This window comes from Colletotrichum paranaense (assembly GCF_030867605.1).
Source record: "Colletotrichum paranaense strain IMI 384185 chromosome Unknown Scaffold_3.1, whole genome shotgun sequence".
NCBI classification, from domain to species: Eukaryota; Fungi; Ascomycota; class Sordariomycetes; order Glomerellales; family Glomerellaceae; genus Colletotrichum; species Colletotrichum paranaense.
The window spans coordinates 2,525,159-2,550,025 of NW_026848961.1; the positions used below are offsets into that span (position 1 = coordinate 2,525,159).

The following is a 24,867-nucleotide window of genomic DNA, read 5'->3' on the forward strand; positions in this document are numbered from 1 at the left end:
GGAAACATACAACGATTTGGGTCTGCTGATACTTGTATACTTCTACATCGATCCACACTAGAAAACTTTGACGAGGGCCTTCCTCGAGGTTATATTGAATGGAATCACACAATATGCTGAGAATGCTTGGTTCGAGCTACTAATAAATTGTACCAAACATGTATCTTTCCGTTCCCGTTACCCCGCGTTTAAGTTGCAGGATGCAGCATTGGCGCCGTGTGGAGATTCTGCCGGCCTGCCGGTGCTCCACTTTGAACCGGTTACCAACAGATTCTTCATGTTGTTCTTCGTTTCTCAACCGCCCTTCCACATACCTAGCCATCTTCGCGTGGCTTATGCTATTTATTTCCGCTTTATGTTTGAGCCATGGCTTGCAAAGCATGCCGCACGAAGAAGATCAAGTGCGACCGCGTCCGGCCCGTCTGCCAAAATTGCAGACAACGAGCCAGTCACTGTTCGTACGCCGGCGAGCGACGGGTACGTCGCTGGACGGAGGCCGACGCCGACAACAGACGTCTTCCCACCTCTCAGAATGACCAAAGCCCGAGTGTCATTGACCTGGGCCAGCGTTCCTTGCCGAGACAGCCCGATGCCGAAGCCGCTGCGTGCCATGTTGAACAAGGGCCGTGCCTCCAGTCTACCACTGGTTCAACACACCGTATGCCAGATGGAACGGCGCAGAATGACGCCACATCAGATTGTTTGGACTGGAGCATCGCTATCGCCGCTCCTGCCGCTCCGTCTGACTGGCAGACCATGGATTCCAACTCCATGGCTAGCCTCTTTGCTCAGATGGCCCGCGACAGCGAGGTCATCCTCCAAACTCCAGCCGACTCCACCTCTATCCAAGGTGAAAGTCTACTCGATAAGATCCTTGACGGTGATGAGGACTTGGAGAGCCTCAAAGACGCCAGCCCGGCCTTGTGGGGCCGAACCACCGACGGTGACGAATACACCGGCCCCTCCTCCGGCATATCAACCGTTTCCGACCTCGGTCTGAACTGGATTCGAGAAAGAGTGCCCGACTCGGATCTCCTTTGTGAGACAATTCAGGACATACGAAACGCCATTCTCATTCATATTCGCCAGCCGAAGTGCATCACGCAAGACTTGACACTCGCGCCATCAACATCTCGGATTCTAGCCATCTCTCGGCCGCAGCTGCTTGAGTATATCGATGCCTATTTCACGGAGGTTCAAGTTGTCTTCCCCATCCTGGACCGTGATACCTTTGACGCTCAACTGGCTGAAATGGGAGATGGTTCTGATGTTGTTCAAAAGCCGTCTTGGTTGGCACTGTTGAACGTAGTGGTAGCTTCGGGGCTTCGAGCCTCACTCTCCGATGAGACTTCCGAGGCTTTTCGAACATCTGTTTCTGAGGCATGGGGATACTTCCGATCAGCTCTATCCTACGAGTCCCAGATCGTTCACGGTGCCACCGACCTGTTAGCTGTGCAAGCAGTGGCTTTGATGGCCGTCTTCGCACAAGGGCTGTCCAGTCCCCAGAGGCTCGAATATACTCTCTCCTCGGTCGCTTTACGGTTAGCCCAGAGCATTGGACTCAACTGCTCCCCGCCTCCCGAATGGAGTCTCTCTGATGTTGAGAAGAGAGAGCGCAATCGTGTCTTCTGGGCAGTCTACTGTCTGGACAAGTCAATTGCCTTACGCTGTGGTCGACCTGCGGTCATATGCGACGAAGAAATTAGTTGTACTTTCCCGCGAGGAATCGACTTGGCCCGTCCGGGTTCAGCAACCAACGTCACAGAGACAGGCGAAGGAGAGTTAGACGTCGACTTTTTCCGACACTTCACAAAGCTTGCGCGTATCGGTGGTGACATTTCCCGGTCCTTGTATTCTGCGAGCGCTCTCTTCATGCCAATATCTCGGCTAGTGCCAGCATTGAATCGTTTGCTGCAGGATTTGGAGAGCTGGCTGAAATCTATTCCTATTAAGGTCCGGCCTGGTAGGCCACTTGGTAAAATCCTCGGGAGACAGGGGGGATCACGGGTACAAATCCTTGTTCTACATTCATCCTACTACTACGTGTTGTGCTCCATTCTTCGACGTGGATCACCCATGTTCAATCAAGGAAAAAGTGATGCGGAACGCCTTATCGATAGAAAATCTCATATATCGCACATAGAGGCTGCAAGGTCCATTGTCTTGCTCACGAAGCACCTGGACATCGAGAGCTTCACTCCGGCATGGTATGTCTTACACTCTTCTATATCGTTACCGGAATCTGGTTGTTGGACGATCCATAAACCCCCACACAGCTTCGGTTGTTTTCGCAGTTACGACAGATAACTCGCTTCGCTACTCTCTTACAGATGATTCACTATTTCTAACCTCTCACATGCTGGAAGGCTCGTCTTCTATTATCCATTCACAGCCTTGACTACAATCTTCGTCCATGTGGTGTCCAACCCATATGATAGCCGTAACCAGAGCGACATAGCCCTCATGGAAACAGTCGTTGGATTCTTTGGTCGCCTCGAATATGTCACATCCGGCGAAGCTGCCTTTACAAAGACAACAGAATTTGTCCGACAGGCCCGGAGAGTTGTCGACAGTTACAAGAACAAGGGCGATAGCCGGAATAACCAGAGCACAACGAGCTATGATGATCTCATGACATCTATGGAAATGTCCCTGCAGGGTGATGCCTCTATGCAGGGTAGGTCAGCAGAGGTGACGGGTGTCTACGCACGCAATCCAATCACTGCTAGCCAAGACGTCAGTGCATCCAACATCACGGGCACTAGTTTGCTTCCCCAGCCCGAATCTTCGCGAATGGAAGCCATTCGCGAAGAGGACCATCCTGCGTCTGGCGTCCCGAACGTTCGAGAGATAGAAATTTCGCAGAATGGCCGTACAATTTACTCCGACCTCGCTGGTTTTACGGTACCCAACATGGAAGACTCAATCCAAGTCCAGTGGTAGTCTACCTCTTGGGATCACCAACGGTTCCATGACCCAGATTCTTGTTCTGTTCGAGCAATCAGTCAATATTCTTGAATGTATAATTACAGATGGCAAAAATTTGAAGGCATGAGGCTTGTTTTTCTACAGAATGAGGTGAGGAAAATTATTTTACTGGGCATGCGTATCACTGAAATGAGACGTCGCTGGTTAACTCTCCTATTTCACAGGCGAAAGATCCCATATGAATGAAGTAGTTGGTCGTAAGTTGAATGGGATTTTTGATGGCTGATAGCAATAATAACGCCTTAAGTGATGCCTCTTCCTAGCATTAATTACCTGGTTCATTGCACGCACCATCAGAAAACGCTCTTAGGAACTTTAGTTAATAGAGGCCATGATTGCCCCAATCAAGCCACTACGAAAACGTTTTTCTCGTGGATTGATCAAATAGAAACTGTTAGTATACACGTCAGCAGGGGCAGCTATACAGTTAGTACGAAGTCAATTAATGATATGACTACGTATAGATTATACATAAAAAAAGTAGGAATTAGGTAAAGCCCACGATTCCAAACGAGGTAGGTATAAATAAGTAGTTCGTTTCTAAGTACCTTCACCGCTTTCTAATTCCACCTTTTCTACCGACTACCCAGAATCCAACAGAAGCTTTGTCAAATGAACCCAAAATGCGACACTTCGACTTACTCGGGCTCGGAAACCAGGGCCGAACCCGGATCAGGGGTATGTAATAACATGGAGTTCTGGACCCGACAGTCCAATAGCCTCACAGCCAAGGCCGAAGTCGAGCCCGGGATGTTGTACTCTCAGTCTTGCAGTAACCCCAAGCTAAACTCCTTGTGACAATTGTGACTACTACTACACAACAAGTACGAACAGTCTCATCGGCTAAGTCAAAATAATATCACATGCTCGAAAAGTCCGGCAATCCGCGCGGGCCAATCTCGCGCCGCTTCTTCAACACTTTTTCGTCCCCTCCAGCGCGCAGGGCCCCAATCATCTCGTCGGCATCAAAGTCTACACCAATCGGGTTCTCGGTAAAGGCGTCGCTCATCATGAACGCAGTGGCCTCGTCGACCGTATCAAAGGTATCGACCTGCGTTTCCAGCATGTTGCCATCCGGGTCCTTGTAGTAGATGCTAGTCGTAGGGCCGTGATTGACACACCAGACGGGTTCGATGCCCCGAATCTTACGGTGGCGGTAGGCGAGCAGCAGAGCCTCTAGAGTATCAAAAGAGAAGGCGATGTGCTCAAGGCCGCAGCTCGCCGGGTTTTTGATCGCCGTTCCTGGAACTCCGATCAAAGCGATACGGTGGTGCTCGTTGTCGTAGGTGATGAATGATATCATCTCATTGCCGTAGGTGACGCTGCCCCCGAGGAACGTGGTGTAAAAGTCAACCATGCGGGGGAGGTTGCCGGTTCGTAGTACAACGTGGGCGAGGCCCGATGGACTCTTGACCTTGCCAACTGGAGCATCGTAGTCGATAACCTTGCAAATTTCTGACATGCTTTGTTTCCAATTCTGACCAGTCTTCTTCTAAGTTCAGCTTTGGAGTACTTTGTAGGTTGATGACGATCGTGCTTTGGAGCGTGCAGCTATTACGGTAGATAATTGTGTTGAGCAAAAGTTCATGTAAGTGAAAAATTGAAGCAGGAAAGTTGACGACATTTGTTTCCCCTCGTTTTTAAGGCACTTTAAGGAAATGTAGGCAATAGCACCAACTGACCGACTACCTTGGTCGAGACTAACGTCTCAATCCTTTGATGGTATCCTTCAGAACTCTACCCCGAGCCCGATCCCGAAGAGACGAAAAGGCGACGAAAAGCGAATGGGCAAATGCGTCTTCGCGTTTTCCTAAAACGCGACGTACCGTCGAGCCACAGGTGTGTGATCTGACGCTGACAGTATTTCTCTCTTATCTCCAGCTCGCCATGCTATATCCACGAATAAGAATTTACTTACTTCGAAGCTTGTTACACCACAACTTCTCTCTTCGAGATTTACTTGGCCACATTGTCATACTACTCTGTCATGATATCAATCACTTTTCGAACAAATCCTGACAAAAAATGAGCTACGTCACGAACGCCACCGACTGGTTGTCTGATTCTATCACTTCCCAGGCCAAAAGCCTCATCGCTACTTTCTATGAGCTCGCGGATTCCAAAGTTGAGGATGCAGGAGATCGACTAGCCACCGAGGTATTCTCGAATCAAGCAACCTTCATCAGTCCTAGCGGGACATTTAATGGAACTGCAGGTAAGATAGTTCTTCCCCCGCGGTGATCTAATTAATTGAAGGGCGTCTTTTTCTATGCTAACCAAAGCCCTATGCGTGCTATGCTCGACAGAAATATCAAAATGCAGAGAGGGTGCATGGTCTTCAGTGACGTCAAGGAGGCACAGTATCTCGAAAGGGTTTGCGGCAACCCAACGCATGGGCACGAGCAGTAAGACTGAACTGGTCTTGCTTGGATCGGTCCATATGGAGTTGGTGAACGGGAAGAGCTTCGACTCGCCGTTTGCTGTTCACATCATCATGGGCTCCTCAACTCAGCGCTTAACCGAGCCTCGTATCGACTTTCTTGAGGTGTTTTCTGTGAGTGATCAATTCTCTGATAGGCGCTTCATTGGCCACATATTGATGCATTTCCCGGTAGGAAAAATCACCGCCAGCGGCGATTCTGAGTACGGAATAGGTATTCTGGTCATTGGGAGCTCTGCAGCAGGAGATTTGAGATACATGATTGATGTAGCGGGCAGACTGGGTTAATATGTCGTCAACGTTGATAACAAAAGACTTTCTGCCAAAGTACTTGTTAAGTTCACCCCTTCATTATGATTGCATGCCATACAGAGACAGATTGACAGGTGCTCTTCCATAAGCGCCGCCTGCATGAGAAATACATGTCTTATTTCACTGTTTTCTCAACTCTCCAGCTCTTTGCTCACGCATTATAGCCATCATGACTTGGTCTTTAGCCCACCTCGGTAAGAAGCTAGAGCTGGCTTGCTGCAGCGCATGGCCCCAATATCCAACAACTATCCCATGCCCACGACCGGTTCGTGCCAGGGCGGCTCGGGCCATAGTCTGAGAATCGGGCGTAAATAGCGACGGAGCCTCCTTCAAGTGCGAAACATTCGTAACTCGACCTATCCGGACACCTAGCAACTCCACATTGCTACTATCATCGTCAAGTTTCAGCTCAAGACCCACGGCACGTGTCATAGTCATGAGGAACTGCTTGCTAGCGCTGTAAGACGCTAGTAGAGGGAATCCCTCGTCTGCCATGGAGCTAATGTTCATCACCAGGGCCGGCGCGTTCTGGCGGAGAACCGGGAGAAGCACTCTTGTAAGATGAAGTGGGAAGAGCGCATTCAGGCTGACGTTGCTGGCGATCCTGTCCGTTGAGCAGTCGACGAGAGGCGAGAAGACCGGGTTGGTGGGACCACCTCCCGCATTGTTGATGACTACAGTAAGATGTAAATCACGAAGTTCCGCTTGTATTGATGCAAAATCCGGGGGAGCCTGTGATGAATCGACGGGTTGAAGTGGCCGCTCAACCCCATTGTAGTTTACACCTGGCACGGCACTCGCGTCTGCCACCAGTATGCGGAAAGACCTTGCGGGGTATCTTTTTCGGAAGTCAGACGCAACGACCGTAAGTTTAGCATGGTTTCGTCCATGAAGTACGACATTGAACCCTTGTGTCGCCAATTCAGATGCAAAAGCGCGGCCAATGCCGTCCGAAGCACCCGTCACAAGGGCCCAGGGCGCATCGCCGTTCGGAGAGATGTGGGCATAGATGCGGAGTCTCGAAGGAAGGGTGTAGATGGAAATCCAGTTCACTGCTTTAAGACCGGCAAGACTGAGCGTCAAGAGACCAACGATATAAATGATAGTTTGAATGTACGCCATTGAGTGTGCGGGGGAGTTCGTGAGGTGTAAGATGTGACGTGATAGTGTCAACATGCACGGACAAGACTTTTGTGGAGTATGAGTCCGTGTCGCTTACCCCACCTGAATCTACAAAAGTAAAAAAGACAACATTACATGCCATAGACCGGGGAAAATCATTCGCCGCGTACCGCGCGACATACGCCACTTCCTTCAATCCTTCAGCGTATCTGGAATAATCACGCACTTTTACAATGAGGTAGCAGGGGTGATGCCCTTGCAGGAGCTAGCAGTGATAGCTACGGTAAAGAGTGAGTTGTGCCTGCGAGATCCTAGCACTCCGTGTAAGCTCGGCTTTAGTACGGTGTGCAATGAGATCCTGACTACGCCATCCGGGTACGAACGCATCGGAGAAAGCCCCGGTGATACGTCCCATGGTGATATCCTGCGTGGAGAATACATGTAGTTCTCTGCAGCGCTGAGAGACGAGAGCAAGGTACCACTTTTGCACCAACTCTTGGCGGATCCCTGTGCGTTTCTGCAGCTCTCAAGGTGAAGTTGACTCCATGTGGACTCATTATGGGGCCTCGAAAAAATAGAATGCACCGAGCTACTTCGTCTATGATAACTTGGCAGAAGAGGGGAGGGGGGGCGCAGGCCCGGTTCTCGGGCGATCACCTACGGCAAGTACTCGAGGCATGAGATTAGCCAAATTGCCGTCCTCGGGCGTACCTTGTATGTTTGGTGATTGAGCGTGGCCTTGGCTTTCGTTAAATAATCATCCTCTCTGTGGGCGATATCACTTTCTGAGCTTAGTTGTGTACCTAATCAACTTTCTACATCTGTTGGTTGTGACAATGAAAATGCAAATGATCCGAGTATGGATTTTGATGGCATTGCCATTAGCCATATCGCAGATCACATCCACTGGCTTAACTCTTCTTTTGAACGGAATCCCATACTTCATCAGCCCCCACATCGCTGCAACTCTCTCGCTCCAATCTGGTGTCCCTAAAGACGTCGAGGATATCCTGGATTTTGTTCCGGTCGCGGTCCTGCCAGCTGCGAGCCGGGGAGATAGTGTGTCCCAAATTTTCACCGCTTGGAAGGAGACTGACGACGTATTTCAATCCGGATTCATGCGGCTGCTCCTCAATCAGACAAACAACTCGGACACATCAATAGCTCAAGACATTCAAACTACCAATGAGATACTTTCGACAGTGGTCAGCTTTACAACGAGGTCTAACGTGCCGAAGGGCCCTTACTTTCTGCGCAAAGGCACCGGAGATCTACATCAAGCGTACCGTCTTTACGACGATACTGCCGGTGCCTTCACCGAAGCCTTGCTAGACAACAATGATGGCACTTTTCAAGTCTTGTCAGCAAAGATTCCCGGTTCAGCTACGTTCACCATTGGCGTGCCTTCACGATTATACTACGAGCCTTCAAATATCAAGCCACTGGCTGGTGTCCGCATTGCCGTTAAAGACATCTTCTCGCTGGCCGGAGTTAAAAAGTCAAATGGGAACCGCGCATGGTATCATTTATACCCGGCCAATAACGTCACGGGAACAGCCATCTCGAGACTAATTGAAGCCGGCGCCATCGTCGTAGGTACGCAGAAGTTGTCCCAGTTTGCAACGAGCGAAGTTGCTACTGTGGACTGGGTTGACTACCATAGTCCTTTCAATCCGAGGGGAGATGGCTATCAGGACCCATCCTCTTCGAGCTCGGGCGCAGGTGCTTCTGTTGCTTCTTATGGTTGGCTCGACGCTGCCGTCGGAACTGATACAGGGGGCAGCATCCGTAGCCCTGCAGGCGTCAATGGCGTCTTTGGCAATAGAGCATCGCACGGAGCTGTGAGTGCCGATCACATCATGCCGCTATCTGAGCCTCTGGATACTGTTGGCTTCCTTGCCCGAGACCCAAAGCTGTGGGATAAACTTCAGGCTGTCACATATGGCTCCAACTACACTTCTCTGGCGGAATTGAAGCCGAAGTATCCGACCAAGATCATGACGGTGTCGTATCCCAACTCCAGCACTGAGGCAGGTTTACTTTTAAACAACTTCGCGACCGCATTGGCTAAGTTTGTGGGTGGGAACGTGAGCGCTTTGAACGTGGCTCAGCGCTGGGACGCGCGCGAAACGAACCCTAACGCCAAACTCAACTTCACCGAGACTTTCAACATCACTTACCCAATTCTGACTGGGAAGGGTCAAGACGATGCGGTGGTCCAGCCATTCTTTGCAGATTATGCCAAACAATTTGATGGTCGTCAGCCGTTTGTAAACCCATCCCCACTGGCACGATGGGCTTGGGCTGCCAACTACTCCTGGGATGAGGCCATGCAGAACAAGACAATGTTCATGAACTGGTTCAATGATCATATCCTACCTCCGGTCAACGACACCCTGCAATGCTCATCCGGGCTCATTCTATATGCTGGCAAGACTGGGACGCAGTCTCCGAGGAACCGATACGACATAGCGCCACCAGCGCCATTCGCTGGCTTCTCAGCGGCCCGAATGTCTGTCTTTTCCGGATGCCCTGACTTGATATACCCAGTGGGTGAGGTGTCCAGCTTCAGCACCCTCACCGGTCATAGGGAGAAGCTGCCGGTTGCGGTAGGCATACTTGCGGCGAGGGGCTGTGATGGACTTTTGAGTAGGCTAGCAATCGATCTGGTGAGCGAAGGCATATTGAAAGTGCCGGAGGTTGGTGGTAGTCTTGGCGGTGGCCCAATTCTTATGTAGGTGAATTGCACATATGCTATCTTATTTCCAATTGCGATCCAGATTTGCTCCAGCAAGACAATGGCTTGGTAGATTGAAGACTTGAGGACGAGAAAGCGGTTCACATAGATGGTTTTCAAAGCGTCGCTTGTTGCAATGGTTTTTGAGTGAAATCTCATTACGTCGGCAAGATTTGACGGGTCTTACACTGCTATCTGGACTAGGTATCTCAAGTTATCGCCACCGGCTCTTCTCTCATATACATTCCTTCAACAAATAACTTTTATCCACAAACCCTTAAATCTTCCTACATTCAGGCGACTATATTCTACTCCATATCAATCCATCGTCCCATCCACCGTTGGTTCAGCTGCTTAGCTTCATCGACTAAACCAATCTCAAGCAATAGTTGAACGGCACCACGAACGGCAGAGTAAAGAGAGGAGCTGATCCACGCATGTGTGGGAGCCGTATGCTCACCGAGTACAATAACATTCGACTCAGTCTGATGGTATGCCGGGATATACAACGCATGCTGAGCCACATCCGGGCGTGTCCAAGCAGTGGCGATGAATGGCTCGTCCAGCCAGCACAAACGCTCATAGACGCCCGTGTATAGCTCTCGAACTTGCTCGCCATGTAAAGAAGCAATAGCGTCTAGGACCATACTGACGTGTTGTTCCTCGCTGAGACTGGCGAAACGGCTGCTCCAATCGCCTCCACGATAGTGCAGAATGAGACCTGGGCGCCCCGACTCGTTATGTCCGTACACTGGGTAGTAGAGAGCTCCAACAGCTGCGTCAGGAGGCGTTGAGTAACCACCAAATATGGGACGGTCACCTTTCTCCCAGAAACGTTCGCTAAAGAGCAATCCAACTTTGCAGGCGTCTTTAAAGCGGAGGCCACGCTCAGCCATCGCCCGCGACAGCGTGGGCGAGAAGGACGGAAGGCGCATCATTCGCGTCATGGTGAAAGGCACTGCGAGCATTGTATAGTCGTAAGTTTTGCTCTGTTGAGGGCCTGGCTTTGTCTGGGTTCTGTTGGAATCAACGTCGACCCAAGAGACCTTTGTGCCTGTGACCATGTTCTGACCATCTTTGACAGCCTCAATCGCCCGGACCTGACGGTTTAGGACGAGGCGGTCTTGGACGTGTGGTAGGAAAGCATCAGAGAAGCGGCTAAAGCCGCCATCGACACATCGCCACTCTGTCTCGCCCAAGGTGCCCTTGCTGCCATCCTGTGCCAAGTTCGAGTTGTGATGCATCTCGTCCCAGAAGACGTCGTAATCAGTAGCACCGTGAATGGCGTCCGCTACCTCGGCGCTCGCGTTCCAAACATTGCGCATCATGCTTTGCTGACTAACATCGTCGAGTCCTCTCTTCATAGCGCGCCCGTGTACTCTCCATACGTCTCTTTGGATCTCTCTGAGTGTTTCTTCGTTAAGAAGAATCTCGCTCATCTTCGCTTTGACGTCCTTGTACTCCTGTGTATTCATTGGTGCTGGCTTGCCAAGGCTCGAATTTGCGGCAATATCGGCACGAGTAGGGATGCTGCCATCGGGATGTCTGCCAGTGCCCAACGCTAGCAACTCATTAGGCGAGTGTTGGATCCAGGGGATAAAGCTGATGTTCAGGTCGGTGTGACTGTCCTCGTTCATCTCATTGAGCCAATCTGCGAGCTGGAACGTCATGGCATGATCAGAGTACTCGAGGGTCGCATTGTCACTCTTGTACTTGATCTTGTATGGAAGACGCATAGGGCCCATTTCTGCCCATTCTTGGGTGTTTCCGACGTATATAGTCCGCAAGCGTCCACCGATCTGGTGACTAGCCTCGAGTATCTCCCAGTTGTGCACACCAACACTATCGAGCATAAGGGCCGTGGCTAGGCCCGTGATACCCGCTCCGATGATGGCGACGGTGGTGTTCTTGGCTTGCTCGGCATCTTGAAGGCCAGAAGTGGCATTGATAGCGGCTACTTCCTCAAACCAAGCGCCCAGAGCGTCAAAGTCCTTTAGCAGTGGTCTTTGGGAGTCGGCGGCTGCAAGGCTTGAGCCGGCATACAGCGCAGCCAGCACGACTGAGCTTGTATGAAGGATCATCTTGGGGAATGGCTGAGCTGATAGATAGAGAATTGTGATGTTTGCATATAAACAATATCTGTCACTCTGGGGAGCCTAGCGACTTGGAAGGGCGACAATGATGAATCTTGAGATCCGGATTCGGAACTCGATGGCTTATATTCCTATCACTGTGATGTGGGACTGAATCCATTTACAAACCTCTCATCACGCATGTTGACACGTACTCAGGACTGGTGACAATGATTGAAAAGTTTTGCCTGTATAGCTGCAACCCGAATTCTAAGTTACCTCCGAGTCCCAGTCGGAAATTCACTGTGACTGAGTGATTAAAATTGTTGCATGCAGTCAGGTAGTTGTCGAGTCCAAGGAGGCGATAGTTGGAGACGAACCTTGATGTCACGATCTTGCCTACTTTCGGGATCCTGGAAATTAGAGTACGGATGTATACTTACAGACTAGGTACTTGCGTTGGCCCACTCCGGCGTTCCAACGGCTGGGGCTATGTTGCATTGCATGTTCCCATACTTCACGTAAGGGAAATGCTCGGATTCGGGTTGCATTGTAGAAACACCTCGCCGCCTCGGACAGTCGGGCCACTTCGGAGATACCATATGGCGTGTATTTAGATGACCTTGGCACCCCGGGAAGATTTAGGTTTGTGGTCCGCGGAGTGCATTAGTCTGATGGAGTACATGGCGGCTAGAATGCTTATCAATCTAATCATACATCAACAAGGATCTTGTGTCAGCAGCTTTGGGCACAGTGAAGATTTCTGGGTCTTTTTGCGGTCACCAATCAAGGACAGGCGTTGCCGCATCAGCATTGGGTTTACTGTTACATGATGTAGGTAGCAGACGGTGGGATATGGCCTCATGTTCAGCCATGGTGTCACTGAACGCTAGGATTCTGCTCCAGTCAACCCTTATCAAACCATGTAGACGCAAAGCACTTTGGTAGAATTATTTGATTTCCAAGTCAAGCTCGATCGAGTGCTACTAGTGAGCTTCGTAACAATCCGACCAAGCGCTTTCAGTCAATGTAATTCCAAAAATCAAGCCAGTCAGCTTCCAGAAAGCGCTGATCTTGCCCTGTCGAGTAAAAGAAACTGAGCCGACTCCGGCCTGCCCCGCAAGTTTTTACCAATCTCCTATCGCTGGAGGCTTTCTTTCGGATTGCCCTAGAGATGCCCTGGCTGAAGACGTAGCACACTCTTCGCCAGCCTCACCAATAATCATGGGGACTTTTCTGCGTTCCCTTTGAGTTGCGCTTGATGGCCCTCCTCTTTTAATTTGTGGTCGTCAGGGCGGGCCAAATCAATGTGTGGCATCAAGACCCATGCGACGAAGAAACCTGCTGCTGCCAAGCCAGAACCAAGCTCAAAAATGACCTTGAACGATCGTTGATACGCAGGCGCGAGAACGTCGCGAATACGTTGCGCTTCTTCGTCGGAAAGCGACGACAAGTATTGCTGTGGGTTGCTGAGAAGGGAGTCTCGTCGTTCTGCACTTAGATCCAGGCCATTGACAGAGTTCTTGACAATGTTATTTCTTGGGAATGTTAGTACATCGCTCGATAGAGCGAGTCGTGAATGCCTCTGGGAAGCTGACTTACAAAATTGTGCCGCAAATGGCAAGTCCGAATGTAGCCCCCAAGTTCCTAACAAAGCTGTGTCACTAGCGTAAGTCGCACTGTCACATTTTCAGTCCAGAGCCAAGAGATGACAAACTTGCGGAAGGATGTGACAACGGCCATGTCCTTTCTTGGGACGCCCGCTTGGATGGCTACCAGGGCACTGTCGACGTCCGCATCAGTAAACAACACGGTCATCGGGCGAAATCTAGATGCTTACGGCTGAAGAGTATTTCCCACACCCAAGCCAATGAGCAGGGAATAGCCGATCTGCTTTCCTAGGCCGGAAGTTTCGTTGAGAGTGGACATGAGACCCAGACCGACCGACCAGCAGAGCCAGCCGAACAAGATGCACTCGCGGTAACGTCCCACCCAGTGGACGATGAGTCCAGAGAGAGTACTACTCGCGGTCTGAACCAGGGTGATGGGAAGAAGCATCACACCAGACCTAGTGGCCCCATAGTTGTAGACGAGCTGATAGAAAGTGGGAATGTAGTAGACCTGAACGACAAAGTTCCAGCCGTTTATGGCCATTGTAATGCATGCACCAATGGTCATTCGGGCGCGGAAGATGTCCACTATGTAAGTACGAAGGATATAGGTTAGTTCTATAAGCGTAAGCAAGGGAGACGTGGGATCTTACGAGGCACGAGCGGGTATTTTGGTCCCTTCCACTGCCACAAAACAAAGATGACGCAGATGAAGGCGCCAACGATTAGGGTAGTGAGGACGGCTGCAGAGGCCCAGGGGTACTCGCCACCGCCCCAGGTTAAACCAAGCATCAAGCTCGTGGTGCCAGCCAATGCAAGAAAGATGCCTACGAAGTCAATGGCTCGTGTCTTTCTAAGTTGAGATGCATTTGGTCAGCTTGTGCGGGGTGGGTTAATAAGAAGACAACTAACACTTTCCAGTCCCCTTCGACCTTTCTGAGGGGCATGAAGAATAGTGCGCATCCCGCAGATAGCGCCGTTAGGGGCAGATTCAGACGGAAGATCCAGCGCCATGAGTCGCCCCCCTTGGAGGATAAAGTGCCGCCGATGACCGGGCCTATTCCGTTGGCCAATGCAGTGACGGCGCCCTGGAGAAGCCAAGATGTTAGCAGAACAGGGGCTGTTGCAGGGGATGGGGGCGTGAGTATTCATCTACCCGGCGAGAAAAGAATATCTGATCAAATCTGATACTCTGGCAGGGAATAGAGTCTAGAGTGGAGTTGTAAAAGTGACCGGCTGGAGAAACTTACCAAAATACCCTGATATTTCCCCCTCTCACGAAGAGGCACTACATCGCTAACGATCATCTGTGCAACTGTCATGAGTCCGCCACCGCCAAGACCCGTAAAACAGCGGAAAACAATCAGCTGTGTAGCTGTCTGGGCCAGGGAGGATGCAAGAGACCCAAGGCCAAAGATGGCCAGCCCGACCATTAGAATGACCTTACGCGACCATATGTCCGACAGACGGCCGTACAAGAGTTGCCCGACTGTGGATGTGCTATGCAGACGTATCGATCAGGAAGAGTCGTCATCAGCCGAAACAAAACGTACATGAAATAGCCATTAGCGAGCCAGGATAGCTGTTGTCCTGCATGGAGGTAATTGCCAACAATAGACAGGCTAGCTGCCAAGGTGGTCTGGTCCATCAGTGCTACGAGATCCACGCTGGCGCATGCTAGAAAAATCTGTCCTTGTGAGTGTGTGTCACTTCATCACATCGGGGGGTAAAATCAAGATTGCAATCTGAACGTCCTTTGAGGCGGGGTGACTTACCGTGATGACCTTAACTTTGGACACATAATTTGTCTGTTCATTGAATATGTGTTTTTCTGCTCTCTTGTCTGTGGGCGTCGGCGATTCCAGCGCCGTATCTGGCGTATGGGAGCTTTCGGGGTTGCTGGCATTGATGTCCGCAGCCTCCTGAGTGGTGCGGTTCGCTGAGTTGGTGCTCTTAAACATTGTTAGAAAAGATAGCTGGTAAGATGCGCGGATCTGGGCGAAAGATGCTTCAAAAATTCGTATCTATTCATCCATTGACTATCTGGCTACTTGTGTCTGTAGCGATATCTTGGAGCAAATTATAGCCCGGAGATTTCATGGAGACCAACGTCAAACTCTTTCGAAAGCTTCAAATGACGTGGCAGGACATTCTGAACCTCTTGGCAGATCGTTTTGTTGCTTGGCAGTAAAGCACTCCGCAGCCGTACGCGCAGCATTGCGAATTCAGTGGCCAGGGTCAGTGGAGCAGGAAAGTGTTTGGTAATGACGTTGCGCTGGAATTGCCGGGTTTTCCTTTTTTGAGTTTGGTAGAGATCTTTACCGCTGTTCATCGGTCTTGTTGCCATTAACAGTTTAAAAGATTGTGCTTGCTCCACACGCCATCCGCCGTCACAGTCTGGATGCCTACTGCGATGTGGTCTTCACTGACAGGTATGTCGCTCGATGCCAGGTCTTTACTTTATAGATCCACACCCCCAAGACTTTAATAGTTCCATGGGACGGGCCTTCAAGGTTACATGATGCAGATCATCACGCAGAACAAGCAATGTCAGGTCGCACTCGGACAAAAGAGGATCCCTTCGGTGTTATCGGACCTGGCCGTCACAACGTCTATAGGTTATAGGGGAATGTGGGGCGTCAATTCGCGACCGGGGTATGCATTTCGCGATCCCTTCGTTGACAATATCATCGTGTAAGTATGGGAAGCTTCAACATGAACCTCTCATAGCTAAGCTGACTTCCTGTCAGTTGAGTCATGACTGACCCAGTGAGCCATTTGTTTGGTGTGATCGATTTCTGACGGCGAAAATCACTCGTGAGTTCTTAGGCCCCCTGCCGCGTCCGATGGAGAGGGTAGAGTGTAGACGTGATGTAATATCGCCAGGCTCGGAAGCGGTCGAATGGTTCAGATAGATCGTTCATTGGTGTATTTGGGTGTTTGGTCCAGCCATGAATATGCGAGAATATCAAGGCTCGCTGCTTTAGTTGAGTACATAGAACAGTCTGCCCTGAAATATAACATCATTCCGACTGGAGCACCAAGTTCATCGGCTATCATTCCTACACTTGAACGTTTCCCCAGCTACACATTTCCTAACAGAAACTTCTCACGCATTAGTTACTTCTTTTTGCAACAACAATCTCGAGATGCAGCCACGAAACAATCTCAACGTTTATAAGGGCCCTGACTCTGTTAAGGACTACTTCAATCCTGACAGGGCACCACCACTGCCTCTTGTGGAGCTTCCCAACTCCCTCAATCCTTACCGAAAAGATGGCGTCCGCATCTACGCCAAAATGATGACTATGCACCCAGCAAACAATGTCAAATCTATGCCAGGTAATCAAGTCGAGAAGACCTTCTTACAAAAGACAAAATCAGAGGTGCTGATCTATGATTCGACGAAGCTCTCAATCTCCTGGAGCATGGAATTGCGCCCGATAAGACCAAGACGGTAGTTGAGTACAGCTCTGGGTCAACAGTCATTTCCATGGCTTTGATGTCTCGCGTTCTTTACGACTTGGGAGATGTTCACGCTTTCCTAAGCAATAAGACGACAGCAGCGAAGTTGAAATTGATGCAATTCTTTGGTCTTAACATGTAAGTTGAGCTGATTTGGCTAAGTGACATCCTTTTCTGTGCACCATGATGATGCTCAATATGGCTCTGTCACAGTACTTTATTCGGCGGTCCGTCGCAACCCGAACCGAACGACGAGCGTGGCGGCATTCGAGCTGCGTACCGCTGGGCCCAGGAATCTGAATCCGTGCTCAACCCGGACCAGTATAACAACGATCTGGTGAGATTTCTGCCTAAAGTCACGGATTTTTTACAGTTGCTAATCAAGCCTTCTAGAACTGGCAATCTCACATGCGATGGACAGGTCCGCAGATTCTGGAACAACTCCCAGAAATAAGCCTCATTTGCGCAGGAATGGGAACTTCTGGTACACCCAATTTACAAAAGCTTTGAGATGCCTTCAACGTCACAAGACTAAAACTATGGTATCCAGGCACAATGTCAGGCTTAGGGAGCTTCTTCAAGGAGAAGAACCCATCTGTGTTCCGTTTGGGGTAAGGAATCCAATGCGCCCGCTTCATAGTGCCTTCTAACAGCATTCACAGCGTGTGCACTGCCGCAGGCGACAGAGTTCCAGGACCACGGTCTCTGGCTCTCCTAGCTCCGGTCAACTTTCCCTGGAAGTCAGCTGTGGATCATATCGAGGAGGTTGCATCTCACCCCTCATACTCGCTTTCGTTGGAACTTTGCCGGAACGGCATTGTTTGCGGCCCCTCCTCCGGATTTAATCTCCAAGGACTTTATCAGTTCATTGAGAAAAGAAGGAAGGAAGGGACCTTGAGTGAGCTTGCAGGGGAAGACGGCCAGATTCACTGCGTCACTTTGTGTTGCGACCTCCCGTACCAATACATGGATGAGTATTTTGCCAAGCTGGAAGCTGAGCAGTTCCCTCCGATCAGAAACTCGGTATGCATATGTTCTTCATCATACCCGCGGTATGCTACATCCTGCTAATCCAGCAACGCCTAGGAATTGAGTGATGTTGACTTGTACCGCTATGACTCGGCCTGGGAAAAGGATCCACTAATGGCCCTAAACGACTTTTACCGTCTGGACAAGGTTCTCACCAGAGATCTCCTTTTCTTCTTGTCCAAGAGACGTTCTGATGAGCGGCAAGGCTGGGAAAGAATCATAGCTCCGTCGCCAGACACTATCGTGGTTGACTTGCGCCAACCCGAGGACTTCGACCAGTTCAGTCTCCCCGGATCTGTAAACTTCCCTCTTATTCAGTCAGGCACTCCGAGCCCCTTCACAGATCCAAAAGTGTTGGCATCGCTTTGGCGAGAGCTTGAGGCCAAGCTTAGCTCTGAGAACGAAGACATCTGCTCTCAGCTTCGGGGCAAGCTTTCGCTCATCATTTGCTATGATGGGGACTCCGCCCGCGTTGCCACCAGTGTTCTCCGCGCGAAAGGATACGCTGCAGACAGTATGAACGGCGGGATCCGGGCCATGCGGAAGGTGGGCTTGCAGTTGGAGGATCCCTGCGGGAAGCCCAACTTTCCAGCTCGCCATGGGCAGTCTGTGGGATCTGTTTCCCACTAGGTACATGTACTCAAGAGGATAGATTGGAGGCTACATGCAACACCAGTAGTATATCGTTAGATTGTTTTAGTGAACACCTGTATCAGGTTTCTGTGCCGCTTCCTTGCCTGCATTTGCTATGGGTGCCTCTCACTTGAGAGACGGTACATCGTACATCCTTGGTCACCAAGTATGGAGATGTACGCGTACATGTCCAGATCCGACTTCCCCTCCATTCAATGGACCACCTTGCCAGATTGTGAACGAGGTAGTAAGTAAGCTTATTTCGTAAGAGAGCTGGAAAGCGTATGTCACGAAGTCACCAAGGTTACTTCGGTTAAAAGGCTGAGGCGCAAGCTAAGGGCTACCAAGGCTTTTTCAAATGTATGCCAATACGGCGGCGCAGGCTTCTTCTTGATGCAGACGTGGAGTATCCGAAGACCCGGAGGGTTACAGCGTGGGGATCGCGTATGCGGTACCCATGAACCATGCTCGTCCAATCTTATCACGTCGAAGTACCTTACATGCATCTTATCAATCAATCAATCTGATTACACGCCTGTCAATGGCCGTCTGCTTCCTCGTTGACAACCTAACCTAACAGAGCAGACAGCTGCGAGCTCTGCTCGGCCGAGCGATTTTTGCTCGGCAACCGAGCTATCTCCTGACGAAAAGTGAGCAGATGTCACATTTGCCTGCCATTTTCATTCCAATGTTGTCGTTCCACGGAGAAGGATTATACGAGCCATCCGCCTGCGCCCTGTTTGTTGGCAGTGAATGCATCTGCCTGCACCATGAATCGTTGAAATGGTTGAGCATTTTCAAAGCGATCGAATCTCTCAACGTCAGCCAGTGGCATACAAAATGTCACTGGTTGGGTACAATGACACGAGCTGAAGGCCCGGGTGGGATACTTTTTGGCCCCACAAAAGGTGCAACTTGTGCACTCAACGCAACTTCGGTAATCAACTTAACCATCGGCTCAGTCAAACCCCAAAGGTTCGCCCTTAATTAACTCAACTTCAAGTTCAAACTTAATCAACTGATGCGGCCGCATGGATTCAGGCATTTTTTTTTTAAGAAAAAAAAATCTAAGAGAAGAATCATTCGTCTTTGTATAAAGCGAACTACGCTTACAGCGCCTTCTGATCTTCCACGTATGATAACTTAATCAATCGCCTTGGATAATTATTAAAACCTGCTCTTGATGTACCTGAGCTCGAGGCGAAAGCTGCGTTGGATATGTCTAATGCAGCGCTGTGGATAGCCCTGCAGCTCGGAAATGCACCAGTCTGTGGTCGTCACACACTGGGTGCGAGATTCGTCCCTACCTTACCTTACCCTACCTTGGTGTAAACCCTACCCGCCCTCGCAATGGTGAACCCAATCTTGTGACCTCACGTCAACTCGAAAGTCATTTTGTATCACTTTCCCAAGATTCATCGCTCGTAGGCCTACTACATGTTGGAAATTCTTGAAAACTCCAGTCTATATCATCATCTTCATGTAAATAGCATATGGAGGTACCTGAGCAGCTAGCGTTGAGAACGATAGCAGCTTGAACAAATCGTAGCACATCTGTGTCATGTTAGAAACTCACAGTCACTTTAAGACAAGAATATCTCGTGAAGAAGGTGATCGTCCCATGCATTTTGCCACTTACACCGAGAGGTTATGAATGCATCCAGGGTAACTCGGAGGAAGACAATCCCTGTGCCCACCTTCACAGCACAGTGATACAGGACTAATCCCCCCAATTTTGCACACCAGAGGACTATCACTGGGAGCATTTCCAGGCAATAGAAAACGCAACAGCACTGCCAAGTAAGATGGAGGTCTGTCCAAAATCGGTAAGACCTGCCGACAAAAAGTAAGTGGTTCTTGACCACGGTGTGACATGTTAGATGGAGCAGCTTCCTGAAAGAAGCTGAGTGAGCTGTCAGTCATGCTTGGACCTGTAAGTTGGACCGCTGATGTTGCTTCCGGCATCGAAGCTATAACTCTGGCATTACTATTGGATATGTCCGCGGATGCGCACAGGCTGGGTGCCAGGACTAATATGCCCTGGCGTTGAGAGATGTGATCATACGAGGCCTTGGAGGGATCAAAAAGGTCTGTGGTCTTAGAACAACACGGTCAAGAAATCACGCTTCTCATTCGTGCATCTATTCGCAATGAAACCGTTACTGTCAACCTATGCATGGACAGGATTGCAGTCGTCTGTCTTATCGGGGCGTGAAGCCGCCCCACTCTCACTGTTGGATCTTTTCGCAACTGCTCGGCTCTCCGAGCTGCTGCGGAAATCCGAGGTGTGAATATCAGGGGCATGGCTCATCATGACCGCGCCTGTATCCTTTGGTTTGAACAGATTGCTGGGCTGAGGTAGCAACAATCGCCGCAAAACGTCATTCATGCGCCGTCGCTCTCACTCCCGGAAAGAAATTACTGGCATGATTCACAGGCTTCTGCACGAGCTTTCGGAGGCCCTGAACTACCAGACCCCCAAGCAGCCTGTGAACATAAGAAAGCCGGCAACACGCTCGACATCATAAACTTCAGCCCAGCATGGCCAAAAGAGTGTTAATATATATACATACATACTTTACATATATGTTGATATTACCTTGTGCTACCTTGAACCTGATCATATCATGCCCAGGGCCTAGTCGAGCGGGCTGCAGGCACAAAGTGCCTGACAATCGCCTAAGTGTGCACCTTCGGTGTCTTGAAGTCAGCATCGATGTCAACATCATCCAAAATGACCTCGTTGGTTTTGTGGGCGGCGAGACGCCTCTTTCTCAGATGACGGGTCTGCCTCTCCGTTTCCCTTGTAATCCACCAGGTCCAGCAGATGGCGAGGATGCATGCGCCAGTCATGCCCATGGCCACCGCGAACGACACTGTATACTCGGGTGCGTACTTGGAGCGAAAGATCTGGGGACCAACAATAGTACCAATCCCGCCAAGGGCGTTGACCCATGCGATGGCAAAGGCCGAACCCGTTGCCCTGAACGTCGTCTGAAGACGCCATGGCCACATGGTAGCGAACCAGGCCAGCGAGACACCCGCAGCAATCAGCGTGGCAGCATACACGCCTCCGTTGTTCGGGTATGCGACCATAACGCCGTAGCACGCTAAATTAGAGACCAGGTACACCAGTGCCACAAGGGGGTACGGCACAGCCAACGAGTTGGTCAAGTAACCGCTGATAGCAATGAGGATAATAGCCAGAACTGAGGATGGGATGGTGAGCAGTTGGCTTTCGGCGATGGAACTGTCAAACATGAGTTAGGACTAGGCACTACGGGCATTTGCTGCGGCATCGATTGTCACTCACGCAAGTCCCAGGCTGGCGACAATGGTGGGTAAGTAGAACGAAAGACCGGTGCTACCAATCGTCTTAGTGGCCCAGATGAACGCGAACCACCAGAGGCGCTGGTCTTTCATGGTGTCCCAGATCTCGCTCGCCTTGAAATTGCTTTCGGAAGAGCGAGGGGCATTTGGTGGTAGGCGAGCTTGGAGGAACCGCTTTTCCTTGTCGGACAACCATTTGGCCTGCTCGGGAACTGAATACCGGTCTCATTAGAAATCATTCAGAGATGGTTGAGCTTAACGGTCTTACAATCAGGGAAGATGAAGAGAAGCAAAATGCCGAAGCCAATCGTAATCACACCCTCAACTAGGAAGAACCTACAAGTCCAGTTAGCGATGGGTCAGGGGCTGGAGGCAGCCAATGTGAGGAAAAGCAAACCAACCATTGCCAGCCAGACAGGCCATGTCGCCCGTTCATACCGCTGAATCCATAGGCTAGAACAGCACTAACAATGTTGGCGAAGAATTCGAACGAGTCTGTTGTTACTTCAGTGGCCTATTCTATTCACAGCCCTAGAGTATTATGGAGAGGAGGATCACGCACAGAAAATCAAGAGCCGAGGAGTCATCTCATCGGCGCGGTACCAGTAGCTCATCTGCAGAATAATACCTGGAAACATGCCAGACTCGGCCTGTTGGGTAGTCAGTATCGTTGATCATGTGGACCCACATCGGTGGCAGCTCACAAGACCAAGGAAGAAGCGGGCGGTCAGGAGGCCAGCACTAGATGTAACGGCAGCGTGGCAAGCCAACACAATGCCCCAAGTTACCTATGGAGATCAGCAAGTCGTGCTATTGCCAGGTTATAGGCAAGATGCTCCTCGGTGCGGGGCTTACCATGATGCGCGACTGGAATCGTGAGGGGAGCATCTTTTTCACGACCATGTTGGTGGGAATCTCGCAAATCATGAACGGAATCTGTGAATTATGTTGGCCTTGACCACGAATCAGTATATCAGCTTCAAAGCACTCACGTTGTAAATTGTGCTGACCCAGTTATAGTCATCGGCTGTCATTTTGAGCTGCGTCATGATGTTCCGGGGAGTGCCCTTGTTCATGATTCTGGCATTTGCAACCTGCCATGCGTCAGTTCTGCCGCTTCTAATGAGGTGATAGGTGATGCTGACATTATTCGAATCGACATTTTTGATCATGAAGATAATAGCGCACAAGATCATCAAGCGGAAGTCGACGCGGCGCAAGAGTTTCTTCTCTTCTTGGGCAGAGAGAAGGGCACGGTCCTTCATGCGCTGCTCATGATCATCCCCAGAGATGTCATCCACAGCCTCACTAGTGAGGAGGGCGTTCCTTGGCTTGACGCCCGGTTCAGCTCCAGTGCTAGCCTCATGGACTGCAGCCTCATTGTCGGTAGCATGGGCCGCCATGGTAGAAATTCGAGATGATATGGAAAACGATGTTTGACAGCGTAAGGCATGTCAGCAAACTAGCTGTCGAAGAAAACGCACCTCCTTTATAGCTAGCCTGCCGCTCGTTGGCAGTATCCAATCGAGCTTCTGCTAGTCCTAGATGTCCGGTCCCCTAGAGCATCGCCTCCACAGCTGCTTAAAGGCACAGCAGCCAACGCCCTTCAGCCTGCTATAAAATGCCTCACCTCCAGGGTCGTGCAGTTTCTTGCTTGTAAGTCAATGGGAAACCCTCGTCCAGTTCTGTCTAGGTAAACGGCCTATCACGTCAGTACCCAAGGTCCTGCAAGCCGTCGAGTATCCTGCCCCACACTATTACCCTGATCATTCACTTCCGACTGTACAAGCGAGGTACAAGGTCCGTCGTGAGCAGAACAGGGCAGCCGACTGTACCACGAAATAGAAGTCTCAGCAATGCATGCCTCAAGCACCATTCCTCCCTGTTCTGCAAGATATAAGGTAATTAGGCCAGTCATCGTCCCGGATGGCTGGGTCAAGTCCTAATATCTTGAGCTTCATTGTCTTCATACTTAGGTAGGTCATACTAGACAGACAGAGCTCATTCAGCCTGGATAGTACTCTGTACATGAACAGCCCAGCGAATTGCCTCTGGCTGCCCATATGATCCACCAGTGTCACTCATTGTCCAGGGTTGATCGACTTGAGTGGACCTAAGTCCCACAAGCCGTTTTGACCTAGTGCTTAGCTTGACTTGCAGGGATCAGCATGGGGCTTAAGTTTAGACTCACGTCCCCACAACCCCCTGGCAGGAGCAGGTACCACAGGATCAGGTACTGTGTAAGTGCCCTCTCTAAGAACAGGGATAGGACGCCGACTCCTTAAGCCGGCAGGTGGACTAGGAATGAGTCTTACTGAATTTTACCCCCCTGGCTTAGTAGTACGTACATAATTAACCTTGATGGCCCTCAAGGCCCCTCCAACCTGACGTTCTTTGGTATCATCACGCCAGCGCCGGTCTGGGTTGGGGTCAATGTACACTGAAAAGCTTCTTTACCGTTCGGAAAACCAGAGCATGTGTTGGCGGCCGAACAATGCAGCGGACTGACTGTCGGACTGGAAGTCCAACACGACTACGAGTCAGGGCAGTCGCAGGGGCTACCAACGGTCACTTGATCAACTTTCCAATGCCCTCTCTTCTCCCCTTGCACACAATCTCAATAGTTGCAATTGACCTTTCGCCACTCCACGAATCAACCGGTTCGAGCCATTGAGGGTACCTTGTGATACGTATATCAATGTTGGCAGCGACTTGGTTCTGTGCCTGCTTCGATCAACGACATGACTCCCCATACGTGTGAGTCTGCGACGTCAGTGTGCATCGGAACATGACGAGCCTGAGAAGCGTGGCCGCTATCGGTGGAAGCAAGCCTCACGGCTTGTCAGAGACTCACGAGAGATGAATTCTTTAGCGTATCTACTCGCCAGCAGAGACAGAGCTGATTGGCATTATGCCGTCCAGTGTAGTCAGCAGGAAACTGGAAACTGTCGATTCATTCGATGACAGCCTCGGGTATCGACTTCGGCTTGGCCATTGAAAATGAGAACGACTTTGTCCCTTCCGCAACCGACCAAAGGAGAGTCTGGCTAGGCGCAAAAGATTCAAATTATCAAAAACAAAGCGATTGATCCATGAGATTCCTAAATATAGAGAAGTGACGCGTTTTTC

General features: G+C 50.4%; 9 protein-coding genes across 9 annotated transcripts; 4 read left to right on the plus strand and 5 right to left on the minus strand.

Annotated features, from left to right (window-relative positions):
* Window positions 1-366: 366 nt before the first annotated feature.
* CPAR01_04418 (uncharacterized protein) lies at window positions 367-2,943 on the plus strand (the record flags this gene model as incomplete). Its single annotated transcript, XM_060488699.1, has 3 exons — window positions 367-1,963; window positions 2,144-2,207; window positions 2,367-2,943. 3 exons carry the CDS (start codon window positions 367-369, stop codon window positions 2,941-2,943), a joined length of 2,238 nt encoding a protein of 745 aa, XP_060352905.1.
* Window positions 2,944-3,847: 904 nt separating this feature from the next.
* On the minus strand, window positions 3,848-4,450 carry CPAR01_04419 (glyoxalase/Bleomycin resistance protein/Dioxygenase; the record flags this gene model as incomplete). Its single annotated transcript, XM_060488700.1, has 1 exon — window positions 3,848-4,450. One exon carries the CDS (start codon window positions 4,448-4,450, stop codon window positions 3,848-3,850), a length of 603 nt encoding a protein of 200 aa, XP_060352906.1.
* A 563-nt stretch (window positions 4,451-5,013) lies between these two features.
* CPAR01_04420 (uncharacterized protein) lies at window positions 5,014-5,716 on the plus strand (the record flags this gene model as incomplete). The annotated part of the gene is made up of 2 exons (XM_060488701.1): window positions 5,014-5,203; window positions 5,295-5,716. The coding sequence occupies 2 exons, from the start codon at window positions 5,014-5,016 to the stop codon at window positions 5,714-5,716; spliced, it is 612 nt and encodes a 203-aa protein (XP_060352907.1).
* A 144-nt stretch (window positions 5,717-5,860) lies between these two features.
* Window positions 5,861-6,862, minus strand: CPAR01_04421 (short chain dehydrogenase; the record flags this gene model as incomplete). Its single annotated transcript, XM_060488702.1, has 1 exon — window positions 5,861-6,862. One exon carries the CDS (start codon window positions 6,860-6,862, stop codon window positions 5,861-5,863), a length of 1,002 nt encoding a protein of 333 aa, XP_060352908.1.
* An 836-nt stretch (window positions 6,863-7,698) lies between these two features.
* CPAR01_04422 (uncharacterized protein) lies at window positions 7,699-9,600 on the plus strand (the record flags this gene model as incomplete). Its single annotated transcript, XM_060488703.1, has 1 exon — window positions 7,699-9,600. One exon carries the CDS (start codon window positions 7,699-7,701, stop codon window positions 9,598-9,600), a length of 1,902 nt encoding a protein of 633 aa, XP_060352909.1.
* A 307-nt stretch (window positions 9,601-9,907) lies between these two features.
* CPAR01_04423 (L-amino-acid oxidase) lies at window positions 9,908-11,680 on the minus strand (the record flags this gene model as incomplete). Its single annotated transcript, XM_060488704.1, has 1 exon — window positions 9,908-11,680. One exon carries the CDS (start codon window positions 11,678-11,680, stop codon window positions 9,908-9,910), a length of 1,773 nt encoding a protein of 590 aa, XP_060352910.1.
* Window positions 11,681-12,893: 1,213 nt separating this feature from the next.
* On the minus strand, window positions 12,894-15,242 carry CPAR01_04424 (MFS drug transporter; the record flags this gene model as incomplete). Its single annotated transcript, XM_060488705.1, has 9 exons — window positions 12,894-13,209; window positions 13,274-13,327; window positions 13,389-13,454; window positions 13,512-13,869; window positions 13,935-14,134; window positions 14,194-14,369; window positions 14,532-14,781; window positions 14,835-14,968; window positions 15,057-15,242. 9 exons carry the CDS (start codon window positions 15,240-15,242, stop codon window positions 12,894-12,896), a joined length of 1,740 nt encoding a protein of 579 aa, XP_060352911.1.
* A 1,188-nt stretch (window positions 15,243-16,430) lies between these two features.
* CPAR01_04425 (cysteine synthase A) lies at window positions 16,431-18,405 on the plus strand (the record flags this gene model as incomplete). The annotated part of the gene is made up of 7 exons (XM_060488706.1): window positions 16,431-16,623; window positions 16,692-16,884; window positions 16,960-17,083; window positions 17,140-17,230; window positions 17,297-17,357; window positions 17,409-17,769; window positions 17,833-18,405. The coding sequence occupies 7 exons, from the start codon at window positions 16,431-16,433 to the stop codon at window positions 18,403-18,405; spliced, it is 1,596 nt and encodes a 531-aa protein (XP_060352912.1).
* Window positions 18,406-21,087: 2,682 nt separating this feature from the next.
* On the minus strand, window positions 21,088-23,141 carry CPAR01_04426 (uncharacterized protein; the record flags this gene model as incomplete). Its single annotated transcript, XM_060488707.1, has 8 exons — window positions 21,088-21,658; window positions 21,722-21,950; window positions 22,007-22,074; window positions 22,140-22,233; window positions 22,301-22,388; window positions 22,443-22,526; window positions 22,594-22,674; window positions 22,731-23,141. 8 exons carry the CDS (start codon window positions 23,139-23,141, stop codon window positions 21,088-21,090), a joined length of 1,626 nt encoding a protein of 541 aa, XP_060352913.1.
* Window positions 23,142-24,867: the final 1,726 nt, after the last annotated feature.